The 27,388-nt window shown below is 40.2% G+C and overlaps 1 protein-coding gene across 1 annotated transcript in view; it reads right to left on the bottom strand.

Annotated features, from left to right (window-relative positions):
- LOC111152668 (tetratricopeptide repeat domain 23) overlaps nucleotides 1-27,388 on the bottom strand; it is a 109,187-nt gene that overhangs the window by 72,415 nt on the left and 9,384 nt on the right. The window contains exons 2-5 of the mRNA XM_022511223.1: nucleotides 11,340-11,539; nucleotides 5,840-5,963; nucleotides 2,087-2,237; nucleotides 1,552-1,677 (exon numbers count right to left, since the gene is read on the bottom strand). Of these exons, the coding sequence (XP_022366931.1) occupies nucleotides 1,552-1,677; nucleotides 2,087-2,237; nucleotides 5,840-5,963; nucleotides 11,340-11,539 (601 nt within the window). The remainder of the gene's footprint in view (nucleotides 1-1,551; nucleotides 1,678-2,086; nucleotides 2,238-5,839; nucleotides 5,964-11,339; nucleotides 11,540-27,388) is intronic.

Raw genomic sequence — 27,388 nt, 5'->3', positions numbered from 1 at the left:
TGGGAAGCAGAGGAGCAGTTTGATCATTTCCTTAGTACGAACAGATCACAATTTTATCTATTCTGCTTTTGATGAACAGTTGGGTTGTTTCTGATTCTCCGCTATTACAAATAATGTAAGCTTTGGACATTCTTGGCTGTCTTTCGGTGAACATATGTGTGCATTTATGTTCTATTTATGGGAAACTGCTATGTCATAGAGTAGATGAACATTCAGATTTTGAAGATAAAGCCAGTTTTCCAAAGCAGTTATACCAAATATATTCTAAATGACAACATATGAGAAAGTATCTGAGACCCTGACATCCTTACCAACACTTGATATTATCAGTCTTTCAAAAAACTTTAGCCAACCTTACGACCCAGCAATTGCACTTCTAGGTGTCTACCCCAAAGATACAGACAGTGAAAATAAGGGGCACATGCACCCCAGTGTTTATAGCAGCAATGGCCACAACAGCCAAACTGCGGAAGGAGCCGAGATGCCCTTCAACAGATGAATGGATAAAGATATGGTCGATGTATACAATGGAATATTACTCAGCCATCAGAAAGGATGAATACCCACCATTTGCATCAACCTGGATGGAACTGGAAAAGATTATGTTAAATGAAATAAGTCAAGCAGAGAAAGACAATTATATAGTTTCACTCCTTTGTGGAACATAAGGAATAGCGTGGAGGACCACAGGGCAAAGGAGGGAAAACTAGATGGGAAGAAATCAGAGACGGAGACAAACCATGAGAGACTCTTGACTCTGGGAACCAGATGGAGGGTTACAGAGGGGAGGGGGGGTGGGGGGATGGGGTGACAGGATAATGGGTATTCAGGAGGGCACGTGTGGCAATGAGCACTGAGTGTTATATGCAACTAATGAATCATTAACACTACACCAAAAACTAATGATGTATTATATGTTGGCTAACTGAACATAATAAAAAAAAAAAGATTAAAAAAAATTTAGCCATTCTAGTGGAGCTGTAGTAGTAGCTCATGACTTTTATTTTCACTTCCCTGATGACTGATGAGGTAGAACATTTAGCATGCTTATTAGCTATGTGGGCATCCTTTTTCTGTGCAGTCACTTGTCTCTGTTTTATTGATATATAGCAGTTCTTTACAGATTCTAGATACGAGCTCTCTCCTAGTTATGCATATTATAAATATCTTCTTCATCTCTGTGGTATGAAATACTTGGTGATTTAAACACTGAGGAGGGGGTGCTTGGGTGGCTCAGTTGGTTAAGCGTCTGCCTTCAGCTCAGGTCGTGATCTCAGGGTCCTGGGGGGAGCCCGCTCCTCCCTTTCCTTCTGTGCTCTCTCTCACACCAATAAATAAATAAAATCTCATAAAAAGTAAAGTGTCATTGATGTACGTGCCTTGGTTGTGGCTGCTGTGACATGACCATGGTCCTCTTTTGCTTCTGGACAACAGCCACAGGGAAGCCACGGACACAGCATCGTGGAAAAGCTCCTTCTACCTGAAGAAGATTCTTCTGGCAGAGAACCCCTGGTCATCGTGTATTCAAAATGACCGAAACTGGAAACTTACTGTGCAGATGACAATTTGATCCGTGCTTGGATTTCTATCCATTCCTCCTTTATAATCCTTCCACACTGCAGCAGCTCCTTTGCAAGTCGCTCTGCCTTCGACAAATTCTCCGAAGCTTCCTTAAATCTGGGCTATGTTCAGGAAACTTCACACATGGTTCTAGATTCTGGGCCCCCAGTTCCTGGACATCCTTGGCTCTTAAACTTCCCATCACCCTTCCTGAACCACCAGTCACTTTTTGATTTGGCCTTGAGAATAAAGGGGTGCCTGGGGGGAGCTCAGTGGGTTAAGCATCTGCCTTTGGCTCAGGTCATGATCTCAGGATCCTGGGATCGAGCCCTGCTTCAGGCTCTCTACTCAGCGGGGAGTCTGCTTCCCCCTCTGTACCCTGCTCATGCTCTCTCTCTCTCTCTCTTGCTCTTTCTCTCTATCTCAAAGAAATAAATAAAATCCTAAAGGAAAAAAAAGAAAGAAAATTAAATATAATCACTACAGTGGGCATTTCTAGGTGGAAAGATTAGAAGCAAAAGGATACTTTTGAAGGGAGAGTAAGGCTCTCCCCATGGTATGGAACAGCTCAATCGAACACTTGAAAACATCTGTGTTGTCGTTATAGGGAGGCGCAATGGAGTTAGTAAGGATTTCTTTGGCTTTTTCTGCATGTTGCCTTGCTTGCGGTGACAGTCCTGCGGACAAAGAAAAAGAGGTCTCAGGTTCTCTCTCACGTCAGTGGGACGGGACTAGAGTTATCTCTGGCTGGGAAATTGAATGAGGTCTCCTTCAAGCATTGGCAAGAGACACACAGAAATGGATCAGGACAGCGTGAAATACTGTCCCGACTGTAAAAACCAAAGGAGTGGTTTCCACCGAGTACATAAGACCACTTTCTCCCCAAATGGCCTTTCTAGAAATAAACAGAGTGAGCGGGAACTGAACAACTCTGAAACCTCACCAATATCAGAGATACAATAAGTTCTAAATAATTATAAGAAAACAAAAGGAATGCAAGGACTATAGCATTCTGGGCAGGAAATTAGATACTCATGAATTTTTTAATCCTGGCTTTGTGACAACGGTCTTTAATGAAATACTAAAAATTCTAATTCTTCTGCTTGTTCATCTCTAATCATAACTTCAGAGATGTATTTTAATGTAGTACAAATACAGTGACAATCTACAAAAACTTACAAATATGATTCCAATGACTGAATGGGCTAATGTGCTACAATCTCTTATTTGTACAACGTTATTGACTAACATGAAACAAAATGGAACAAAGAGAAAAGTAATCACTACCAAGCATGAATTCCCCAGTGCACGCCAGAGTTCCTCCATAGGCTTATTAACTTGTGGTAAGGGTGACACTGGGGGTCACGGGTTAGGTTTCAGGGCTTTTCGCCTCCCCACACCCCTATCCTCCTCCCCCACACCAGCATCCTCTCTTCCACCCACATCCATACACCTTTGGTCTTATATTTTTCCATCGTATGAAATTATATCTCAAATCTCGAAAAAAAAAAAAGCTGTCAAAAATATGAAATTAATTCTGTTCCTGTGTCTATAAACAGAAGACTATATTTTCTGATGGAGAAAATCCAGGGTAGGTTCTCCATGTGGGAACGCGTAGAGAATTTTGTCTAATTTTTTTCCGTTTGTTTGTTTTAATGTTTAGTTTAAATTCAATTTAATTAACATATACTGTATTATTAGTTGCAGAGGTAGAATTTAGTGATTCATCAGTTGCATACAACACCCAGCGCTCATTACTTCAGAGAATTTCATCTAATTTTTTTAAAGCACACATGTAATCAACCTACGCGAAATTTACTAGTGCCAATTACGCATGCGATATGACAAAAATAATGGTGTACCGTATTACCAACTTCGGTACATTCCCTCAAGGAACTCAGTCTACCCGAGGCCGTGTGGGTTGAGGTTTGAGAACACTGGCTTCTGATATCCAAGTGCCCAGAATGAGTTCCCTGAACCACCACTTATTCTGAAGCCTCAGCTTCCACAACTATAAATAGTGATGATAAGATTATGCCCCGTATAGGACTGTGATGAACAATGAATGAGAACATGTGTGGGAGATGGTTAGCATGGCCCCGGCTTTCAATAAGACCTTCATGAAGAGTAGAGGCTGCTTTCGTTCTAAATTGAAAAAGAAAGACTATCATGTAAAAAGGTAGTGGGCTGTGGAAGAAAAGCATCATTTGAAATCCCAGATGCCAGACCACTAGCACTGGCGTGCAAAATCTGAGGTCTGAGTCTTAGATCATCCACTTACTAACAATGTAAACTGTGGTAAGCTATTTCAGCTCCCCTGTTCCCTTTGAGTCTAAAATTATAGGAAGGGGTTAGGGTTTGTTTTCTTTTTTTTTTTCTTTTTAAATATTTTTATTTATTTATTTATTTGTCAGAGAGAGAGAGAGAGAGAGAGAGAGCACAAGCAGGCAGAGAGCACAAGCAGAGAGAGAAGCAGGCTCCTTATTGAGCAAGGAGCCCAATGTGGGACTCGATCCCAGGACCCTGGGATCATGACCTGAGTCAAAGGCAGCAGCTTAACCAACTGAGCCACCCAGGCCTCCCAGGGGTTAGGGTTTGAACTAGATGATCTCCAGGGTCCGCTCTGGCTCCAACAATCTTTGATCTAATAGGTGGGACCAGTCGATAATCAGATTTAGCCAAATGTATTGGGTGGTAATTCTGTGCTGAGCATTGCAGTGTTTTCCATTTCTTGTTATTTTATGTATTCACTGGTCAATCGTGGCAAGTTAAAGTGCCACCATCATCATTATCACTGCTTTTCAGTTGAAGAAAGGAGTGTGGAGACGTACTCTTTACACCTTGTCCTAGGACGCCCAGTCAGAATGGAGAGGACATGCTATCCTGTTGTTTTTGCCCTCTCTGCCTCCATCCCTCTTCCTGTTTTCTTTTGGGGACACCTGGGTCCCTGCACACTCCGTTCATGCAATTTGACCAAGGCCAGCCTGTCCCCCAGGATCCAGTGGAGCCAAAAGGCAGATCTAGATCTAGCCCATCAGACTATTCCTCGCTCTTGACATACCATCCAAGTCAGCCCAATTAGAACCCCCAAACCCTGAGATTTGGGTGGAAAGATGTTCTTTCCACCCAAAAAGAACATCTTTCCACCCAAATCTCAGGGTTTGGGGGTTCTAATTTCCCTTTTCTGAGGGAAATTTAAAGCTTCGCAAGCCTTGCTGCTGTCATGTGGGCAGAGCCTGGCTAAGCCTGAAGTCCACACAGAGAGAAACAGAGCCGAGCGGTGGGATAAGAGAAAGACACAGAATTGATGACACTGTGTGAACTCCCGGATCCGGCTAAGTCTACAGCAAGTTTTGGCCTTGGCTTTTCAAGCTGTATGAGCTGATACATTACCTTTTATTCACTGCCAGCTTGATTTAGTCTCTTGGTTTGTGTATTTTTTGTGGGGGAGGAGAAGGGCCATGTATAGGCAAGAGATTCTCCGTCAAAACAAAGGTGGATGGATCTTATTTTAGGCCCCTACTTCACTGGGCCCCTTCTACAGGGCCTTCCAAGCTAACAGATTCTCTCCCACGAACCCTACTTTTAAGATCATAAAAAAAGGTCCTCCAAAAAAATAAAACAAGATGAAACCAGAGAGGGAGACAAACCATAAGAGACTCTTAAATCATAGAAAACAAACTGAGGGTTGCTGGGGAGGAAGAAGATGGAAGGATGGGGTAACTGGGTGATGGCCATTAAGGAGGGCAGGTGATATAATGAGCACCAGGTATTAGAGAAGACTGATGAATCACAGGCCTGTGCCTCTGAAACCAGTAATACATTATATGTTAATTAATTGAATTTAAATGTTTAAAAAAGAGTCCTCCAAAGTCATCCAAAGGGCTCAAATCTTTCTTCTCTTTTTATAGATCATAGAAAAAATCTGGGGCTCCTGGGTGGCTCAGTGGGTTAGGCTTCTGCCTTTGGCTCAGGTCATGATCTCAGGGTCCTGGGATCGAGCCCCGCATCGGGCTCTCTGCTTGGCGGGGAGCCTGTTTCCCTTCCTCTCTCTCTCTGCCTGCCTCTCTGCCTACTTGTGATCTCTGTCTGTCAAATAAATAAAATCTTAAAAAAAAAAAATCTCACTGACTCTTTCTGAAAGGAGAGGGCTCTTCAATGTGTGGACAGCAGACAATTCAAGAAAGCCTAACGAATCCTTCCAGGCAATTGTGAGTCACATTTGCATGGAAGAGCAGAAACCCAAGGAGTGATCCTCCCGGGTCTGCGAGGAACTCACCTTTCAGCTGGAGGTAGCCCTGAGCCAGATTGACGTGTGCCTCTGCCAGTTTCCAATGGGAGTTGCCATAGCAAATTCTCGTCAGTGCGACACAGCGCACCAGCTCGCGGACTGCCTGTTTATACTGCAATGGAGAGAAAATGGGTTTTAGCAGTCAGACAACCGAAAACACGGAGTCAACCTGCACTTCAATTCCGTGTGTATTTCCCGAGTGCCTCCTGAGTGCTGGACATGGTTGTAAGAACTTGGGGTCCATCAGAGAACAAAACAGGCAAAGATGTCTTTGGGGAGGGGGGGCTGTTCATCGAGTGGGGTAAAAGAGACAATAAATGGCAGAAAGAAGTAGAAGTTACGGTATATTTCAATTTCTAAAACATTTAAGCTTGTAGTACATTATGAAAAATACGATAAATCAAGAAGACATGGAAAAACCAGGGCAGACTTATCACCATTCCCTAGGGTTTCTAGCTCCCCAGCTGTGAACAGCAGCTGCAGCTCAGGTACCAGTAGACAAGTCGGTAGTGGGTTTTCAAGTAACGCTCACTGGTTCTCAACTCAAATACCTTTCTTAGCAGCCTACGACAACAGCATGGCAATGAGGTTGGCAGGACTGACGAACAGATTTCATTAAAGGAGTGAGAAGTCCATTTATACTCGGTGGCGGGACAAAGAACAGGGAGCTGACCTCTCTGGGTCCAGGTCAGCTCAGAGTAGCAATACACTCCCAGCAAGGCTGGTAGTTTTAAAAGATCACTCCAGAGTTCTCTGACTCTTTCCATCCAGCGGCGAAGGTCTATGTCTCCTTCCCTTTGAATCTGGGCTTTACGATGGGCTGATGGAATATGGAGGAAATGATGTGGTGCCAGGTTTGGGGGCCCAGGTCTTAAGGAACTAGAGGCTTCCTCTTTCTGTTTCTATTTGGAACTTGTTATGGGCTGAATTATGCGCTGCCCCCAAATGTTGGAGCCCCAAGTACATCAGAATGTGATGGTATGTGAAGAGAAGTTCTTTAAAGATGGAAGGTGAAATGAGGCAGTTAAGGTAGAGCCCTAATTCAATAGGACTGATGACCTTATAAGAAGAGGAAGAGACACCAGGGTGGGGCACACACAAAGAAAGAAGTGGGGACAGCGAGAGGACACCCTCTGCAAGCTAAGCCTCCAAATGACATCAACCTTGCCAACACTTTGATTTTGGACTTGCAGCCTCTGGAACTCTGAGGAAATAAACTTCTGTTGGTGAAGCCACCCAGTCTGAGGTATTTGGTTATGGCATAATAACCTAACCACTATGCCACGAGGAAGCCTAAGTGGTCCCACGGAGAGGCGCAGGTAGAAAGGCACCAACAGCAGATGCCAATTAGCCAACCAGAGGAGTGAGTTATCTTGGCAATGGGTTCTCTCGGCAGGTAGAGCCCAACTAATGCTGAGAGTTAAGGGAATGGCTTCCATGGAGAGACAGCAAATGAGTAGTGTATGAAAAAGAAAGAAATGATGAAAACTGTGGGGAGTCTAGACAGATAGTCTACCAGAAAGAGAGAGGACCTGATCTGATAATGAGTCTATCCCAACTGCAGATTGCTAAGAAGGGGGCTACATAGATTGAAAGTTAACCCCCGCCCCCTGCTCCCATCATAGCCTTGGTCCTCATTACCTGCAACTGGGACAGGGGTACAAAAGAGCAGCCTGTCCTCCCTCCACCTTCTTACTTGCTAGAACGCAAAGTGCAAATGTCCCTTTGGCTTTTTGATCTTTATTCTGCCAGTGCCAGTGGCTGCACCCAACAGGCATGGGGAGGAGGTAGAGAGGAGAGAAGTACAAGTAGGCAGGCAGTTTCATAACTGGGATGAGCCTTGGAAATAACCTAATCTGATGCCCTTAATTTAAAGAAGAAATGTCAATGCAGAGAGGTGAGAGGATGTACCACCAAACGGTAGAGTCAGAACTCACCAGCAAGCTCCCTGAACCCAAGTCCAGAGCTCTTTAGACAACACTGTCCTTGAGATACCTACAATTTCTTAAACTTCTTAACATTAAAATATGCAGCTCTGATGATCAGTAGGTCTGGTCACATATATATTTAAAAATGGGTATTTAATACCCAGATGTTGGTGTCTAAGCACTATTCTTTGCTAAGAATCCACAACTGTGAATCCACAGTTGGAGCAAGTAAAGTGCCAGATGAATCTGAAAAATTAGGAAAGATTAATGGGGATGTACCAAGGACATGGAGGGAGCCAGCATGAAGGGGCCAATACTGGCAAATACGGGACAATTTAAGTTTTGGAGACGATAATGAATTGCAACATTTTCGAAGCACAATTTCCTGAGCCCATAAATGATATAAATGAGGGAATAACAAAGTGCAAAGGAGGAAAACCTCTTCCTTACAATAACGCCAACACATAAATGCAGAAAGAATGCTTAAGTCAGGGAATTGCCATTTGACAAACATCATAGTAATAACTGATTCAGGCAAGACTCATTAATGGAAGCTAAAACTAGGGAGTGAAGTTTTAATGAGGAATGGGATAGATACAGGGTTTTGATGAATCTTCCCACAAGACACTGACTCATTACAAAGGGAAGAATAATAATTCCATAGAGAAGCCACTTGCCAGACAGCATCTAGCCAAGTGATCAAAGTTAGTGTCAGAGTAAGAAGACAAGAGGACACTATGCCTCCCACTATGATGCACTAAGGCCCCTAGGTCATGTCTGTGGGACTCTGGCCACAAATGAATAACCTTCATCTATTCACGAGGAAACACATGACCAAAGCAATTTGAGAGATATTGTATAAAAGAATTGGAGTGCACTTGTTAGGGACTGAATATTTGTGTCCCCCCCACCCCCCCGCCGCCCCGGGCCAAATTCATGTTCAACATATGCCCCCAAGGTGGCATTTGGAGATAGGGCCTCTAAGGAAGTAATTAAGGTTAAATGAGGTCATAAATGTGGTGCCATGATCCAGCAGGATTAGTGTCCTTATAAGAACAGACACCTTTCTCGGGACGCCTGGGTGGCTCAGTTGGTTAAGCGGCTGCCTTCGGCTCAGGTCATGATCCCAGCGTCCTGGAATCGAGTCCCACGTCGGGCTCCTTGCTCAGCGGGGAGCTTGCTTCTCCCTCTGCCTCTGCCTACCACTCTGTCTGCCTGTGCTCATGCTCTCTCTCTCTCTCTCTCTCTCTCTAATAAATAAATAAAATCTTTAAAAAAAAAAAAAAGAACAGACACCTTTCTCTTCCCCTTTATTTTCCCCCAGCCCCCCCTGCCCCCCCCCCGCAGAGAGGCCACGTGAGCACACGGCAAGAAAGCAGCCATCTACAACCCAAGGGCAGAGCTCCCACCAGACACCAACCCTGCCGGCACCCTGATCTTGAACTTCTAGTCTCCCAAACTGTGAGAAATAAATGTCTGTTAAGTCGCCCAGTCTAGCCAGAGCAGACGAATGCACTACTTTTTCCAAAAATATCAAGATCATTAAAGACAACCATTTTAGTAGATCAACAAAGGCTAAGAAGACTTGACAACTGTATCCCACATGAATTTATGGAGCAGAGCATGGATCTGTCTGATTTATTTTTTTCCTGCCAAAGACATGACTGAGATACTTCAAGAAATATGGGTAAGGTTTGTAGATTACATGAAAATATCATACCAATATTAGTTTCCTAATTTTAATCGTTGGACGGCGGTTACCTGGAGAGTATCCTCTAACGTATTCAGGGGGTAAAAGACAGTAATATCTGTAATTTACTCTCAGACAGAAAAATAGTGACATGCACACAGAGAAAGCAAATGTTAACTGGTGAATCTTGGGGACTTTCCTGTAAATCTGAAAATATTTTTAAAAAGTAGAAAAAAATGGATATTTTTAAAAGCCAATTACATCATGATAATACTTTCCTGCAAACACTTTTAAGGCTTCCCAGGACACTCGGCCAGAGACCTGCAAGGACCTGCAATAGAGAGAGTGAAAACTCTCTTCTCTACACCTGTTTCACATCAGACCCAGTCCCCTCTTTCACTGCAAACACCTCACACTCATGCCCACCTCAGAGACTTTGCATGTGCTGTTCCCTCTCCCTGGAACTCTTCTCCCTTAACTCCTCCATGCTGGCTCCTTCCCTTCCTAAGGTCTCAGCTCATATGTTCCCTCCTCACAGACAGGCCCCTCCTCTTTCCTTAATGTCACAACTTCTGTTCGTGTATTTACAGTGCTGACTGCAACTGCTTAATTAAGGCTTCTTTTTTTCTTTTTTAAGATTTTATTTATTTATTTGACAGAGATCACAAGTAGGCAGAGAAGCAGGCAGGGGTGGGGGGAAGCAGACTCCCCGCTGAGCAGAGAGCCGGATGTGGGGCTCGATCCCACAATTCTGGGATCATGACCTAAGCCAAAGACAGAGGCTTTAACCCACTGAGCCACCCAGGCGCCCCTAATTAAGGCTTCTTAATTAAGTCTTAAGAATTAAGGCTTAATTCTCTCACAGATCTGGGGGGGGGGGGGGGGGAGTGGAGAAAGGCTGCCAGCCTACTGTGTACTTCACACAAAGCCTGGCACATAGTGGATACTGAACAAATATGGGTTGGATAATGATGAAGTCCATGTTCAAAACCAAATTCACGTCTCCTCTCCATAATCCTGCTCTTCATCCTGTAGTCATCACAATTAGGCAAACGCACTGGCAAGCCTCCCACCACCATGCAGGCTCAGAGCTAGGTCATGAACTGGATACACCCCCTCCCCCAATGATTGGTTCTGGCCTCGACAACCCCTTCATCGCCTCCGTGATTCACATTTCCAAATTCCTGTCATATCTCAGCATCGCAGCTGCCTCTGTTGTAGTTCAGACTCTTAAAATTCCTTGCTGGGGTTGTTATTTTTTAAAGATGTAGAGTGGGGAGGGGCAGTGGGAGAGAGAGACTCTCCAGCCCAGTCCTCGCTGAGCAAGGAGCCAGAAGCTCGGGGCTCCATCCCAGGACCTGGAGCCAAAATCAAGAGCCACACACTCAACCCCACACACGACCTGCCACGTAAGTGGTGGTAGAGGAACGCATATTGAATGAGCGAGTGAATGAGCAAAACTCTGAGGACAGAATGGGAACGATGTATGTGGAAAACATGATCAAGAATGTAAGAATTGTTAAGCGCTGTAGAAGTTCCACCTTTGTGTTCTGTTGCAGTGCCTAGACCCGACACTAGGGGGAGCTCAGGAACTATGTACGCAGCGGTGGAAAAAGACTCCAGGAGGTCAAACCTACAACCAGTTGGTCTAGTATACTCTCGCTGAAGGTCAGGGTAAACCTGTTTGTTCATTTGTCATTCATTCAGCAAGTATAATGCTGACTGTGCCAAGCGCTGTGCCCGGAGCCTGGAGGGCTACACCCGCTCGTTACTCCATGTACTCTCTTGTACCAAACTCCTGAGACTAGAAATGTAACCTAAACTCTCATCAGTTACCGGAGTGCATGCATAGAAAAGGAAGGGTCCTTACTTCGCGACTGCTAGAATAGGACTTCGCTTTCTCTTCACAATGGTGGAGTTTCTCTCGAGGAGGTTGGAATAGCGCTGTCTGAGGCAGCTTGTTTTGGATCTTCTTTCTAGGCGTTATGCTGACAGCAGCAACAATTTCATCTAGGTGACTGGATATAGGGGTTTCCTTTGATTCTTGCATATTTTTATATACATTGTCCTCTAAATAAGAAAATAAAGGTGTTAAATGGTAATTTCCATATTTACTTAGACAAATATACATTTTTCGAAACTGATGCTAAATCTAGGAAAATTCCAACACTCTACCCATGAGTTCTTTGAAATTAGTAGCACTCCATCCAAAAATATCCTGACAAGTAGTACTAACTTCTTTTAAAACTATCAGGCTGATTTCCAATTTTAACTAAATCAAACATTCCTTGTTCATTAAAATATACATATTTATACATGTATTTTATATATGTATATACAGGAGAAATCAAGCAAGCCCAAACAACTCTCAAAGAACCCAGATTATATCCCCTGAACCCCAACTGACTTTGAAGCAGTGAAACAATGACTTTAATAAGGAATAACTTATTAATAATAAGTTATTATTATTTAATAACTTTTATTTCTAGTCAAGATGGGGCAATAGGGACAAGATTTATTCTCTTGCCTGAAATAGCCAACCAACCAACACACACACACACACACACACACACACACAAACAGACAAAGACGTTATGGAACAATGGTTTTCAAGAGATAGGATATCAGATGTGATCACGGAAAAAAGAAACAAAGTGAGACCCATGATTACCCCAGCTTATTGCTTTGAGAAAGTTTCTAGGACATACAAGGAGCAGAAACACAGAAGTAACCACGTAGATTCTCTGAGTTGAGAAAACTAGAGCTGAGGACCTGGGGAGAATAGGTAGCTAGAGTTCATAGGATAGATTACTGGAGAGGCTAGAGATGCACAGAGGATCCTGTGATTAGCAGAGGGATCCTTATAACATGGAGAGAAAATACTGATCGGCATGTGTATAAGAAAAATATTTGAGTCTGGGAAAAGAATCCTAATAATATTGAAGGGAACAGTGTCTGGCATTCACACAGGGCTGGCAATGCCTGTTCCCACCAAACAGACTGGAAAACTCATAATTCATAATGCATTGGGTAAAGCACTCAGAAAGGTTCTGTTTCCGTAGTGTGAAATTACTACCCCTAGACTGAGCACTGCTTAGACTCACCTAACAAAGCATAACAATAAGACCTAGAAGGATCAGCCTATTTCTAAGTAACTTAACTGCCCCAGAAGACAAAACTCAAGGATGTATAGGACATACAAATAGCTAGCATGCAACAAGGTAAAATTCACAAAATTTGACATCTAATCAAAGATTACTAGGCATGCAAAGGGACAGGCAAACCTGGGCCATAATGAGAACAATAATGAATCACTCAAAACCCAGAATTGACACAGATGTTAAATTAGTAGAAAAGTAGAAAAGTATTAAAGTAGTTATTATAATTGTATTCCATATGCTTAAACAGTTAAGTGGAGACACAGAAAATATTTTAAAAGGCTGAAATTCAACTTCTAGATATGAAAATTACATGTGAGATGGAAAATAGACTAGATGGGATTAATGACAGATTAGATATTACAGAAGAAAAGATGACTGAACTTATAGATTTAGCAATAAAAACGATCTAAAAAATCATAAGCTATAAAACAACTTCAAATTGCCTAATATATATAATTTGAGTCTCTATAGGAAAGCAGACTGTAGCAGGGACAGAAAAAATATTTGAAGAAATAACAGCTCCAAATTTTCCAGACTTTAGGAAAAGCAAAAATCTGGAGATCCAAGAAGTTCAATGAGCATTACACACAAGAAACAGAGAAAACTACACCAAAACACAGCATAACCAAATTCCTTAAAACCAACGTAGAGAGAAAAATCTTAAACATAGGAGGAAAACATATTAGTAAGAAAAAATAAATATATAGATGACAGCAGATTTCTTGGGGGAAAAAAAGCACATGAGAAGGGAGCAAAACAACATACTTACAGTATGGAAAGAAAAAAAGTTGTCAAGCTAAAATTCTGCACCAGTGAAAAGATATCTTTCAAAACCAAAAACTGAAAGAATTAATCATCAGCAGATTTGCACTCCAATGTTCTCCAAGAATTATTAAAGGAAGACTTTCAGAAAGAAGGAACATGGTAGCAAATGGAAATCTAGGTCTACACAAAGGAATGAAGACAATGGGAATGATACTTACATGGGCAAATATGTAAGACTCTTTTCATATTACTTAAATGTCTTTAAAAGATAATCAACTTCTTTTTTTTTTAACAAAAAATAATGTACTGTGGGACTTGTAACATATGTATAAGTGAAATGTATAACAGTAGCATAAAGGCTAGGAAGGAAGGAATGGAATTGTCAAATTCTTACACTCTATGTGGAGTGGTATAATATTAATTGAAGGTAGACCTAGTCAAAGATGTATAGTATAAACCCCAAGTAACCATTAAAATAACCAAATAAAGAATTTTAGGTAATAAGCCAGCAAAGGAGATAAAAGGACTCATAAAAACAACCCAGTAGAAACTAGAAAAAAGTAGGGAAAGAGAAAAAAGAACATATGGGACAAATAGAAAATAAATAGCAAGATGACAGACTTAACTCTAACTGTATCAGCAATCACATTAAATGTAAATGGTCTAAACACCCCACTTAGGAGATAGACATCGAGAGACTGGATAAAAATGTAAAACCCAACTGTATGTTGCCTATAAGAAATTCATTTCAAATAGAGAAAGACAATTAGATTAAAGGTTAAGTGATGGAAAATTATATACTAAAATTAGTCAAAAACAAAGTTGGATTGTCTCTATTAATATTAAAGTAAATTGTACAGCCAAGAATATTATCAGAAAAAAAGGTCATTTTATAGATATAAAAGGTCAATCAGTCATGAAGACATAATCATTCTAAGTGTTTATACACTTAATAACAGTTTTGAAATAGGACACCCCAAACTTATGGACTTGCAAGGAGAAACAGACAAATCCTCAATTAGAGTCTGAGATTTAAATACCTTGCTCTTAATAATTGATACACTAAATAGGCAGAAAGTCAGTTAAGGATACATAAGACATGAACTACATCATAAACCAACTTGATTTGACATTTACTAGAACACTCTACTCAAGGAGAGTAGAACAACACTCTTTTCAAGTGCACATAGACATTAACTAAGGTTCTATTCTGGGTCATAAAACAAGTTTCAGTAAATTTATGAGGATTTAAGACATACAAAATATATTGTATGACTACAATGGGATTAAACTTTAAGTCAATAACAGAAAGATACCTGGAAAATGCTCAAGTATTTGGAAACTAAACAACACGCTTCTTAAAAAAAAAAAAAATCCAACAATGGTTTAAAGAAGAAATCAAAAAAGAAATTTGAAAGTAGTTTTAACTGAATGAATACAAACACAACACATAAGAATTTGGGAATGCCACTAAAGCAGTCCTTATGGAGGATTTTTGACATTAAAGGCATATATAAGTAGAAAGTTCTCGAGTTCATGACCTTAGCTTTTACCTTCGGCAACTAGAAAAAAAGAGCAAAGTAAGTTCAAAGTAAACAGAAGAAAGGCATAAAGTAAATAATAAAGCTCACCTCACAAATCCATGAAATAAACATAGAAAAAACAAGAGAGAAAAAGCAATGAAACCAAAATTTGGTTCTTTGAGACCAATCACATCGATTAAATGTCTACCCGGACTAATCAGAAAAGAAGGAGAGAAGACACAAATCACCAATATCATGAATGAGAGCGATGTCATCACTATAGATTCTATAATTATTGTATGTTTAATACAGGAGTGTTATGAAAATTTTATGCCAATACATCTGACAACTTAGATGAATGGACAAATTCTTTTAAAGATACAAAATACTAAAGCTCACTCAAGAAAAAACAGATACCTGAATAGCACTATATTTATTAAAGAAACCGAATTTGGGGGGAGTCAAGATGGCGGAGAAGTAGCAGGCTGAGACTACTTTGGGTAGCAGGAGATCAGCTAGATAGCTTATCTAAAGATTGCAAACGCCTACAAATCCAACGGGAGATCGAAGAGAAGAACAGCAACCCTAGAAACAGAAAATCAACCACTTTCTGAAAGGTAGGACTGGCGGAGAAGTGAATCCAAAGCGACGGGAAGATAGACCGCGGGGGGAGGGGCCGGCTCCCGGCAAGCGGTGGAGCAACGGAGCACAAAATCAGGACTTTTAAAAGTCTGTTCCGCTGAGGGACATCGCTCCAGAGGCTTAACCGGGGTGAAGCCCACGCAGGGTCAGTGTGGCCTCAGGTCCCGCAGGGTCACAGAAGGATCAGGGGTGTCTGAGTGTCGCAGAGCTTACAGGTATTAGAACGGGGAAGCCGGCTACAGAGACAGAGCCGAGGAGTGAGCTCTAAGCTCGGGGTTACCTTGAACCGGTCGCAGGCTCGGTCAGCTCGGAGCGCGGCCAGAGGCCAGGGTGACGGGAGTAATTAGGCGCTGTTCTCTGAGGGCACACTGAGGAGTGGGGCCCCGGGCTCTCGGCTCCTCCGGGCCGGAGACTGAGAGGTCGCCATCTTCATTCCCGCCCTCCGGAACTCTACGGAAAGCGCTCAGGGAACAAAAGCTCCCGAAAGCAAACCCGAGCGGATTACTCAGCCCGGCCTGGGTAAGGGCGGTGCAACTCCGCCCGGGGCAAAGACACTTGAAAATCACTACAACAGGCCCCTCCCCCAGAAGATCAACAAGAAGCCCAGCCAGGACCAAGTTCACATACCAAGGAGTGCAGGTTCAATACCAAGGAGAGCGGCGGAATTCCAAAGGAGGAGAAAGCAAAGCACGGAACTCATGGCTTTCTCCCCATGATTCTTTAGCCTTGCAGTTAATTTAATTTTTTTTTCTTTTTCAATTGTTTTTTCTCTTCTTCTGCTAATTTTTTTTAACTTTTACCCTTTTCTTTTTTAACGTTTTTTAAGTATTTTATCTAATATATATATATTTTTTTTCCTTTTTATATTTTTTTCTTTATTGGTTTTCTTTTTTTAATTGTTTCTTTCTTTTTTTTTTCTTTCTGAACCTCTTTTTATCCCCTTTCTCCCCCCTCACGATTTGAGATCCTTCTGATTTGGCTAAAGCATATTTTCCTGGGGTTGTTGCCACCCTTTTAGTATTTTACTTGCTCCTTCATATACTCTTATCTGGACAAAATGACAAGGCGGAAAAATTCACCACAAAAAAAAGAACAAGAGGCAGTACCAAAGGCTAGGGACCTAATCAATACAGACATTGGTAATATGTCAGATCTAGAGTTCAGAATGACGATTCTCAAGGTTCTAGCCGGGCTCGAAAAAGGCATGGAAGATATTAGAGAAACCCTCTCGGGAGATATAAAAGCCCTTTCTGGAGAAATAAAAGAACTAAAATCTAACCAAGTTGAAATCAAAAAAGCTATTAATGAGGTGCAATCAAAAATGGAGGCTCTCACTGCTAGGATAAATGAGGCAGAAGAAAGAATTAGCGATATAGAAGACCAAATGACAGAGAATAAAGAAGCTGAGCAAAAGAGGGACAAACAGCTACTGGACCACGAGGGGAGAATTCGAGAGATAAGTGACACCATAAGACGAAACAACATTAGAATAATTGGGATTCCAGAAGAAGAGGAAACAGAGAGGGGAGCAGAAGGTATATTGGAGAGAATTATTGGAGAGAATTTCCCCAATATGGCAAAGGGAACGAGCATCAAAATCCAGGAGGTTCAGAGAACCCCCCTCAAAAATCAATAAGAATAGGTCCACACCCCATCACCGAATAGTAAAATTTACAAGTCTTAGTGACAAAGAGAAGATCCTGAAAGCAGCCCGGGAAAAGAAGTCTGTAACTTACAATGGTAGAAATATTAGACTGGCAGCCGACTTATCCACAGAGACCTGGCAGGCCAGAAAGAGCTGGCATCATATATTCAGAGTACTAAATGAGAAAAACATGCAGCCAAGAATACTATATCCAGCTAGGCTATCATTGAAAATAGAAGGAGAGATTAAAAGCTTCCAGGACAAACAAAAACTGAAAGAATTTGCAAATACCAAACCAGCTCTACAGGAAATATTGAAAGGGGTCCTCTAAGCAAAGAGAGACCCTAAAAGTAGTAGATCATAAAGGAACAGAGACAATATACAATACCAGTCACCTTACAGGCAATACAATGGCACTAAATTCATATCTCTCAATACTTACCCTGAATGTTAATGGGCTAAATGCCCCAAGCAAAAGACACAGGGTATCAGAATGGATAAAAAAACAAAACCCATCTATATGTTGCCTACAAGAAACTCATCTTAAACCTGAAGACACCTCCAGATTTAAAGTGAGGGGGTGGAAAAGAATTTACCATGCTAATGGACAGCAGAAGAAAGCAGGAGTGGCAATCCTTATATCAGATCAATTAGATTTTAAGCCAAAGACTATAATAAGAGATGAGGAAGGACAGTATATCATACTCAAAGGAACTGTCCAACAAGAAGATCTAACAATTTTAAATATCTATGCCCCTAACGTGGGAGCAGCCAACTATATAAACTAATTAATAACAAAAGCAAAGAAACACATCGACAATAATACAATAATAGTAGGGGACTTTAACACTCCCCTCACTGAAATGGACAGATCATCCAAGCAAAAGATCAACAAGGAAATCAAGGCCTTAAACGACACACTGGACCAGATGGACATCACAGATATATTCAGAACATTTCATCCCAAAGCAACAGAATACACATTCTTCTCTAGTGCACATGGAACATTCTCCAGAATAGATCACATTCTCGGTCCTAAATCAGGTCTCAACCGTTATCAAAAGATTGGGATCATTCCCTGCATATTTTCAGACCACAATGCTCTGAAGCTAGAACTCAATCACAAGAGGAAATTTGGAAAGAACCCAAATACATGGAGACTAAACAGCATTCTTCTAAAGAATGAATGGGTCAACCAGGAAATTAAAGAAGAATTGAAAAAATTCATGGAAACAAATGATAATGAAAATATAACGGTTCAGAATCTGTGGGACACAACAAAGGCAGTCCTGAGAGGAAAATATATAGTGGTACAAGCCTTTCTCAAGAAACAAGAAAGGTCTCAGGTACACAACCTAACCCTACACCTAAAAGAGCTAGAGAAAGAACAAGAAAGAAACCCTAAACCCAGCAGGAGAAGAGAAATCATAAAGATCAGAGCAGAAAGCAATGAAATAGAACCAAAAAAACAATAGAACAAATCAACGAAACTAGGAGCTGGTTCTTTGAAAGAATTAATAAGATTGATAAACCCCTGGCCAGACTTATCAAAAAGAAAAGAGAAAGGACCCAAATAAATAAAATCATGAATGAAAGAGGAGAGATCACAACGAACACCAAAGAAATACAGACAATTATAAGAACATACTATGAGCAACTCTACGCCAACAAATTTGACAATCTGGAAGAAATGGATGCATTCCTAGAGACATATAAACTACCACAACTGAACCAGGAAGAAATAGAAAGCCTGAACAGACCCATAACCAGTAAGGAGATTGAAACAGTCATCAAAAATCTCCAAACAAACAAAAGCCCAGGGCCAGATGGCTTCCCGGGGGAATTCTACCAAACATTTAAAGAAGAACTAATTCCTATTCTCCCAAAACTGTTCCAAAAAATAGAAATGGAAGCAAATTTCCAAACTCATTTTATGAGGCCAGCATCACCTTGATCCCAAAACCAGACAAGGATCCCATCAAAAAAGAGAACTACAGACCAATATCCTTGATGAACACAGATGCAAAAATTCTCGCCAAAATACTAGCCAATAGGATTCAACAGTACATTAAAAGGATTATTCACCACGACCAAGTGGGATTTATTCCAGGGCTGCAAGGTTGGTTCAACATCCACAAATCAATCAATGTGATACAACACATTAATAAAAGAAAGAACAAGAACCATATGATACTCTCCATAGATGCTGAAAAAGCATTTGACAAAGTACAGCATCCCTTCCTGATCAAAACTCTTCAAAGTGTAGGGATAGAGGGCACATACCTCAATATTATCAAAGCCATCTATGAAAAACCCACCGCAAATATCATTCTCAATGGAGAAAAACTGAAAGCTTTTCCGCTAAGGTCAGGAACACGGCAGGGATGTCCGTTATCACCACTGCTATTCAACATAGTACTAGAAGTCCTAGCCTCAGCAATCAGACAACAAAAGGAAATTAAAGGCATCCAAATCGGCAAAGAAGAAGTCAAACTATCACTCTTTGCAGATGATATGATACTATATGTGGAAAACCCAAAAGACTCCACTCCAAAACTGCTAGAACTTGTACAGGAATTCAGTAAAGTGTCAGGATATAAAATCAATGCACAGAAATCAGTTGCATTTCTCTACACCAACAACAAGACAGAAGAAAGAGAAATTAAGGAGTCAATCCCATTTACAATTGCACCCAAAACTATAAGATACCTAGGAATAAATCTAACCAAAGAGACTAAGAATCTATACACAGAAAACTATAAAGTACTCATGAAAGAAATTGAGGAAGACACAAAGAAATGGAAAAATGTTCCATGCTCCTGGATTGGAAGAATAAATATTGTGAAAATGTCTATGCTACCTAAAGCAATCTACACATTTAATGCAATTCCTATCAAAGTACCATCCATTTTTTTCAAAGAAATGGAACAAATAATCCTAAAATTTATATGGAACCAGAAAAGACCTCGAATAGCCAAAGCAATATTGAAAAAGAAAGCCAAAGTTGGTGGCATCACAATTCCGGACTTCAAGCTCTATTACAAAGCTGTCATCATCAAGACAGCATGGTACTGGCACAAAAACAGACACATAGATCAATGGAACAGAATAGAGAGCCCAGAAATAGACCCTCAACTCTATGGTCAACTAATCTTCGACAAAGCAGGAAAGAATGTCCAATGGAAAAAAGACAGCCTCTTCAATAAATGGTGTTGGGAAAATTGGACAGCCACATGCAGAAAAATGAAATTGGATCATTTCCCTACACCACACACGAAAATAGACTCAAAATGGATGAAGGATCTCAATGTAAGAAAGGAATCCATCAAAATCCTTGAGGAGAACACAGGCAGCAACCTCTTCGACCTCAGCCGCAGCAACATCTTCCTAGGAACATTGCCAAAGGCAAGGGAAGCAAGGGCAAAAATGAACTATTGGGATTTTTATCAAGATCAAAAGCTTTTGCACAGCAAAGGAAACAGTTAACAAAACCAAAAGACAGGGGTGCCTGGGTGGCTCAGTGGGTTAAGCCGCTGCCTTCGGCTCAGGTCATGATCTCAGGGTCCTGGGATCGAGCCCCGCATCGGGCTCTCTGCTCAGCAGGAAGCCTGCTTCCCTTCCTCTCTCTCTGCCTGCCTCGCTGCCTACTTGTGATCTCTCTCTGTCAAATAAGTAAATAAAATCTTTAAAAAAAAACAAAAAACAAAAGACAACTGACAGAATGGGAGAAGATATTTGCAAATGACATATCAGATAAAGGGCTAGTGTCCAAAATCTATAAAGAACTTAGCAAACTCAACACCCAAAGAACGAATAATCCAATCAAGAAATGGGCAGAGGACATGAACAGACATTTCTGCAAAGAAGACATCCAGATGGCCAACAGACACATGAAAAAGTGCTCCATATCACTCGGCATCAGGGAAATACAAATCAAAACAACAATGAGATATCACCTCACACCAGTCAGAATGGCTAAAATTAACAAGTCAGGAAATGACAGATGCTGGCGAGGATGCGGAGAAAGGGGAACCCACCTACACTGTTGGTGGGAATGCAAGCTGGTGCAACCACTCTGGAAAACAGCATGGAGGTTCCTCAAAATGTTGAAACTAGAACTCCCCTATGACCCAGCAATTGCACTGCTGGGTATTTACCCTAAAGATACAAACGTAGTGATCCGAAGGGGCACGTGCACCCGAATGTTTATAGCAGCAATGTCTACAATAGCCAAACTATGGAAAGAACCTAGATGTCCATCAACAGACGAATGGATAAAGAAGATGTGGTATATATACACAATGGAATACTATGCAGCCATCAAAAGAAATGAAATCTTGCCATTTGCGACGACGTGGATGGAACTAAAGGGTATCATGCTTAGCGAAATAAGTCAATCGGAGAAAGACAACTATCATATGATCTCCCTGATATGAGGGAGAGGAGATGCAACATGGGGGGTTAAGGGGGTAGGAGAAGAGTAAATGAAACAAGATGGGATTGGGAGGGAGACAAACCATAAGTGACTCTTAATCTCACAAAACAAACTGAGGGTTAATTGGGGGAGGGGGGGTGGGGGGGGGGTTATGGACCTTGGGGAGGGGAAGTTGTATGGTGAGTGCCGTGAAGTGTGTAAACCTGGCGATTCACAGACCTGTACCCCTGGGGATAAAAAGATATTATATGTTTATAAAAAATAAAATTAAAAAAAAAATAAATTAAAAAAAAAAAGAAAGAAAGAAACTGAATTTGTATTTTTAAAAACTTCCCTCCAAAAGAAGAAAAAGAAAAAAGAAAAACAACTCCAGGCCTAAAGGGCTTCACTAGTGAATTCTACCAGATATTTAAGGAAGACAATTTCATACAATCCAGAAAATTGAAAAAGAAAATATTTCCTAACTCATTCTATGAGACCCTGATTCCAAAACAAGAAGAAATAACAAAAGAAAATTGCAGATCAATATTCCTCAGGAATGTAGTTGCAAAAATTAAAAGAAAAATTTAGCAAATTAAACCTAGTAATATGTAAAAGAGAAAATTCAACATGACCAATACAGTATATCTCAGGAATGCAAAATTGGTTTAACACTCACAAAGCAGGCAATGTAATTCATGATATCAGTAACCTACAAAAGAAAAACTGCATGATCATTTTGATGAACACCCCAAAAGAACTTGACAAACATCTATTATCCATTTCTAGTAAAAAAAAAAAAAAAAATCTTAGCAAAGTAGGAATAAGATTGTACTGTCTCAACCTGATAAAGGGCATCTATCTAAGAAAAACCTACAGTTTTTGGTGAAGACAGAATGCTCTCTCCCTAAGATCAGAAACAAAACAAGGAGGCTCACTCTCAATATTTCTATTTAACATGGTACTAAAGGTGCCTGCTAGTGCAATCAATCAAGAAAAACAAATAAAAGGGAACCAAATTGGAAACAAGAGGTAAAACTGTCTTTACCCACAGACAGTATATCTCTCTTATTATCTATGTAGAAAATCTGATGGAATATGCAGGAAAAAATCTCCTAGAATAAATACATTTAACAAGGTTGAAGGATACAAAAACACTATATCAAAATTGCATTTACATATTTTAGCAGTAGATAATCAAATAAAATAAGATGCTGTGAACAATAGCGTCAAAAATATGATGAGTGCTGTTAATTGTGTAAGACTGATGAATCACAGACCTGTACCCCTGCAACAAATAATATGTTATATATTAATTTAAAAAAAATGAAATAGAAATAAATCTTCCAAAAAAGTGAATGGGACTTGTATAATTAAAACTACAAAATATAGCTGAAAGATATTAAAGGAGACTTAAACATATACCATGTAACATGGGTTGGAAAACTCAATATTGTTAAGATGTCAATTCTCCCCAAATTGATAGATAGACTTAAAGCCATTCAGATCGAAGTCCCTGAATGGTTTGTTCTTGTTTTTTGTTTTGTTTTTTAAGATTTTATTTATTTATTTATTTAGTCAGAGACAGAGAGAAAGAGCAAGCACAAGCTGGCAAAGTGGCAGGCAGAGGCAGAGAGAGAAGCAGGCTCCCCACTGAGCAAGGAGCCTGAAGTGGAACTCAATCCCAGGACCCTGGGATCATGACCCAAGCCAAAGGCAGCGGCTCAACTGACTGAGCCACCCAGGCGTCCCACAGGGGGTTTTGTTTTTGTAGAAATTGGCAAACTTTTTCTAAAGTTCATGTGAAAATGCAAAGGACCTGCAGCACCCAAAATGACTTTGTAAAAGAAGAATAAAGTTAGAGGATGAACATGACTTTTCATCAAGATCCATTATAAGATTACGCTACCAAGACAGTTTGGTATTGCTTTCAAGATAGACAAACAGATCAGTGGAACAGAGTGGAGAGTTGAGAAATGACTTCAGCATATATAAACAACCAATCACTGACAAAATTGCTAAGGCAATTCAGGGAAGAACAGTCTTTTCAACAGATGGTGTTAGAACAACTAAATATTGGAAAGGACCCAGATGTCCACGGACAGATGAATGGATAAATGTCGTATCTATATACAATGGAATATTACCCAGCCATTAAAAACTTGAAATCTTGCCATTTGCAACAATGTGGATAGAACTAGGGGGTATTATGCTAAGTGAAATAAGTCAATGTGAGAAAGACAATTATCATACGATCTCACTCATATGTGGAATATAAGAAACAAAACAGAGGATTTTAGGAGAAGGGAGGGAAAAATAAAAGAAGACAAAACCAGAGAGGGAGACAAACCATAAGAGACTCTTAATGATAGGAAACAAACTGAGGGTAGCTGGAGGGGAGGTAACTGGTGATGGGCATGAAGGAGGGCACTTGATGTAATGAGCACTGGGTTATATGCAGCTGATGAATCACTAAACTCTACCTCTGAAATTACAAAAAAAAACAAAACAAAACAAAACAAATGGATATTTATATATAAAAATAAAACAAACAAAAATCTTTGATCCTTACCTCACACCATACACAAGAATGAACTAAAAATGGAACACAGATCTCTATATGAAAATTTTTTTGACCCTGGATTAAGCCAAGATTTCCTAAATATGATACAAAAGAATCATAAAAAAGAACAAAGTGACAAATAGGACTTCATCAAAATTGAAAAGTTTGTTCTTCAAAAGAAACTGTTAAGAGAAGGAAAAGACAAGCCACAGGCTCCAAGAAAGTATTTGCAAACTATGTATCTAATAAAGGACTTGTACCTTGAATCCATAAAGGACTCTCAAAACTTAAATATGAGAAAACAAACAGTTCACTACAAAAACAGGCAAAATATTTTAACACATCATCAAAGAAAATATATCAATGACAAATAGGCACATGAAAAGATGCTCAACATCATTAGTCATTAGGGAAATACAAGGGAAAGCTACAACAAGATATTACTTGCACCAATCAGAATGGCTAAGATTGAAAAGACTGACGATACTTAAGCAGGTGGAACATTAACTCGCACACACTATTGGTGGGAATGCAAAATGCTACAATCACTTTGGAAAAAAACATCTGGCAGTCTCTTTTCTGTAAAGATTTTATTTTTTTTTAAAATTAATCTCTACACCCAATGTAGGTTCTCAACTTACAACCCCAAGATCAAGAGTCGCATGTCCTCGCGACTGAGCCAGTCAGGGGCCCCAACGTGGCAGTTTCTTAATAAGCTAAACATTCCCCTCGCCCATGATTCATTTAACTCCTAGATGTTAACATGAGAAATGAAACCATATGTTCATGGAAGAACTTATGCACAAATATTCATAGGAGTTTTACTTTTTATAGCCAAACACTAGAAACAACTCAACTGTCCATCCATTGGTAAATGGATAAGCAAACTGTGGTATAGTTATATATTGCAATAATACTCAGCAATAAAAAGAAACAGATATGTTATAACATGAATTGGTTCAGTTACAAGAAGCCAGAAGGAAGAGACTGCATACTATGTGGCTCCCTTCATATGAAATTCCAGAAAATGCAAACCAACGCATAATGACCAAAGGCAGATCAGTGGTTGTCTTGGACTGGGCTGGTGGTGAGGGGGATTGAGGAGAAGATACAGGGAGGAGGAGGATGTAGAGATCTCGAAGAATCATTTGAAAATGAAGAAACATTTTGGGGTGATAGTGATATTATTATGTTGATTGTGGTGGTAGTTTCATGGCTATATACATAAGCCAAGATTTATCAGATTGTACACTCTTGTATATAAATTAATAAAGCTGTTTCCAAATATATATGTGTGTGTGTGTGTGTGTGTGTGTGTGTGTGTGTGTATCTGATATCTATCTATCTATCTATCTATCTATCTATCTAATCAGGCTTTCAGAGATCCTTCCCCATTTGTCTCTCTCCCCATGTAGATCCTTCAAACTCCAATTCTATTATTTACACAGATAAGTTATCTCAAATTTCACCCTACTGTCATTCATTCATCAAATATTTATTGAATTCCTACTATGAGCAGTGCACTATGTGGAAAACAGTAACTCCAAGAAATGTAAAATCTAGCAGGAAAAAAAGATCAGGTACACATCTACCATGATACTGATACTGGGTGGTAAGAAAAGTGGAAGAATGGAAAGTGGTTAAGCCTTCAGAAATAAGAACCATTACTGTTGTGGGAAATCAGCTTGCTTGGTTGAAAAGCTTTTGAGAACAAGGACAGAGAGGAGAAGGCACCCCAAGTAGAGTGAATAATTAGCAAAGGCAGAAGAGCAAGGTGAAATGGGGCTCTAGCTAGCTGTGGGTGGTTGGTTTGTATCTGGGGATGGGGACATGGATACAGAACAGCATGTTCCAAACCAACCCCTCTAGTACACTAGACCCACAAGACATTAATGCACCATCTACAAGAGAGTGTTATTGACAAAGATGATCAACTAAGTTGGTAAACACAAACACTGGTTCCACAAAAGGAGGGTTCTACCATAAACATGGACAAGTTTTATTACCTCAAGTCTTCTCAAAGGCTTTAATGTCATATAATTCCTTGTGAATATACCTCAGAGGAATATAGTATGCAACATTTCCCCTAACTTTTTGGACCACAAAATCTTCTTTTCTGAAATACTCATTAAATCTTATGCAACTGGTACTTTTTTTTTTTTTTAAGATTTTATTTATTTATTTGACAGAGAGAGAGAGATCAGAAGTAGGCAGAGAGGCAGGCAGAGAGAGAGAGGGAAGCAGGCTCCCTGCTGAGCAGAAAGCCCGATCCAGGGCTTGATCACAGGAGCCTGAGATCATGACCTGAGCCGAAGGCAGAGGTTTTAACCCACTGAGCCACCCAGGCGCCCCACAACTGGTACTTTTTGAGCACAGTTTGGGAAGCAAGGAGATAGAGGAGAACTGGAAGGCTGGAGCCAGGTTTAGAAGACATCGATTTTAGACTAAGAGTTTGATTGACTTTATTTGGCAAATAGTGATGAGCCCCTGAAGGTTTTTTCAAGAAAGAGAAATGAAAATGCTGAGACTGATCTGTTAATTGATAGCCGAATGTAATGGGAACCACAGGAAGCAAAGTGGCCACTGATTTTCAAAATTTAGATAGTCTCCTACCATCTTGATAACTGTTAGCATATCTGTATTCTGCCTACAATATTAACTTTTTCCTTAAGACTTTAACTTTTTAAAAACCTAAATATTACTTCGGCTTTACCCTAATAAATAATCAGAGATATTATGGGTTTGATGTCATATTTTCTCCAATACACATTAAAATAAAAACATAAGATAGCTTCTCGGCCTTTTGGCTAAGAGCAAGTGTAAAATAAAAACATAAGTATTAATATTTTAAAAGTTGGTCTGTGTTCCACTTAATATCACATTACGCATCACCAATTGTAAACACTGCCTATCTTGGGAAATTCTAAATTTGAGCAATGTTTGTCAACCATTTTTAACCATGACCTACCATCTAAAAAGATTTCATCAGGTTTTACTTTCTATAGTTTATATTCTGAGAAAGTAGGCATTTTCTCTAAAAATAAAATTAGAATATTCTATATCCTTCTTAAAACTTCTCCCTAGAAATTCTGGTACCCTCTTCAGTAAGTGGGTATGGTTCTGCAGCCACCTCTTACCACCAGTCAAACGAATCACTGAATATTGCACAGAATGAATTCAGGGGCACAGTGGAAGTGAGAAGGGAA

The sequence above is a fragment of the Enhydra lutris genome, unplaced genomic scaffold (assembly GCF_002288905.1).
Source record: "Enhydra lutris kenyoni isolate GAN:26980312 unplaced genomic scaffold, ASM228890v2 scaffoldscaffold29, whole genome shotgun sequence".
Classification (NCBI taxonomy): domain Eukaryota; kingdom Metazoa; phylum Chordata; class Mammalia; order Carnivora; family Mustelidae; genus Enhydra; species Enhydra lutris.
The sequence above is the reverse complement of the archived record's forward strand: the minus strand, read 5'-3'. Positions and strand labels throughout refer to the sequence as shown.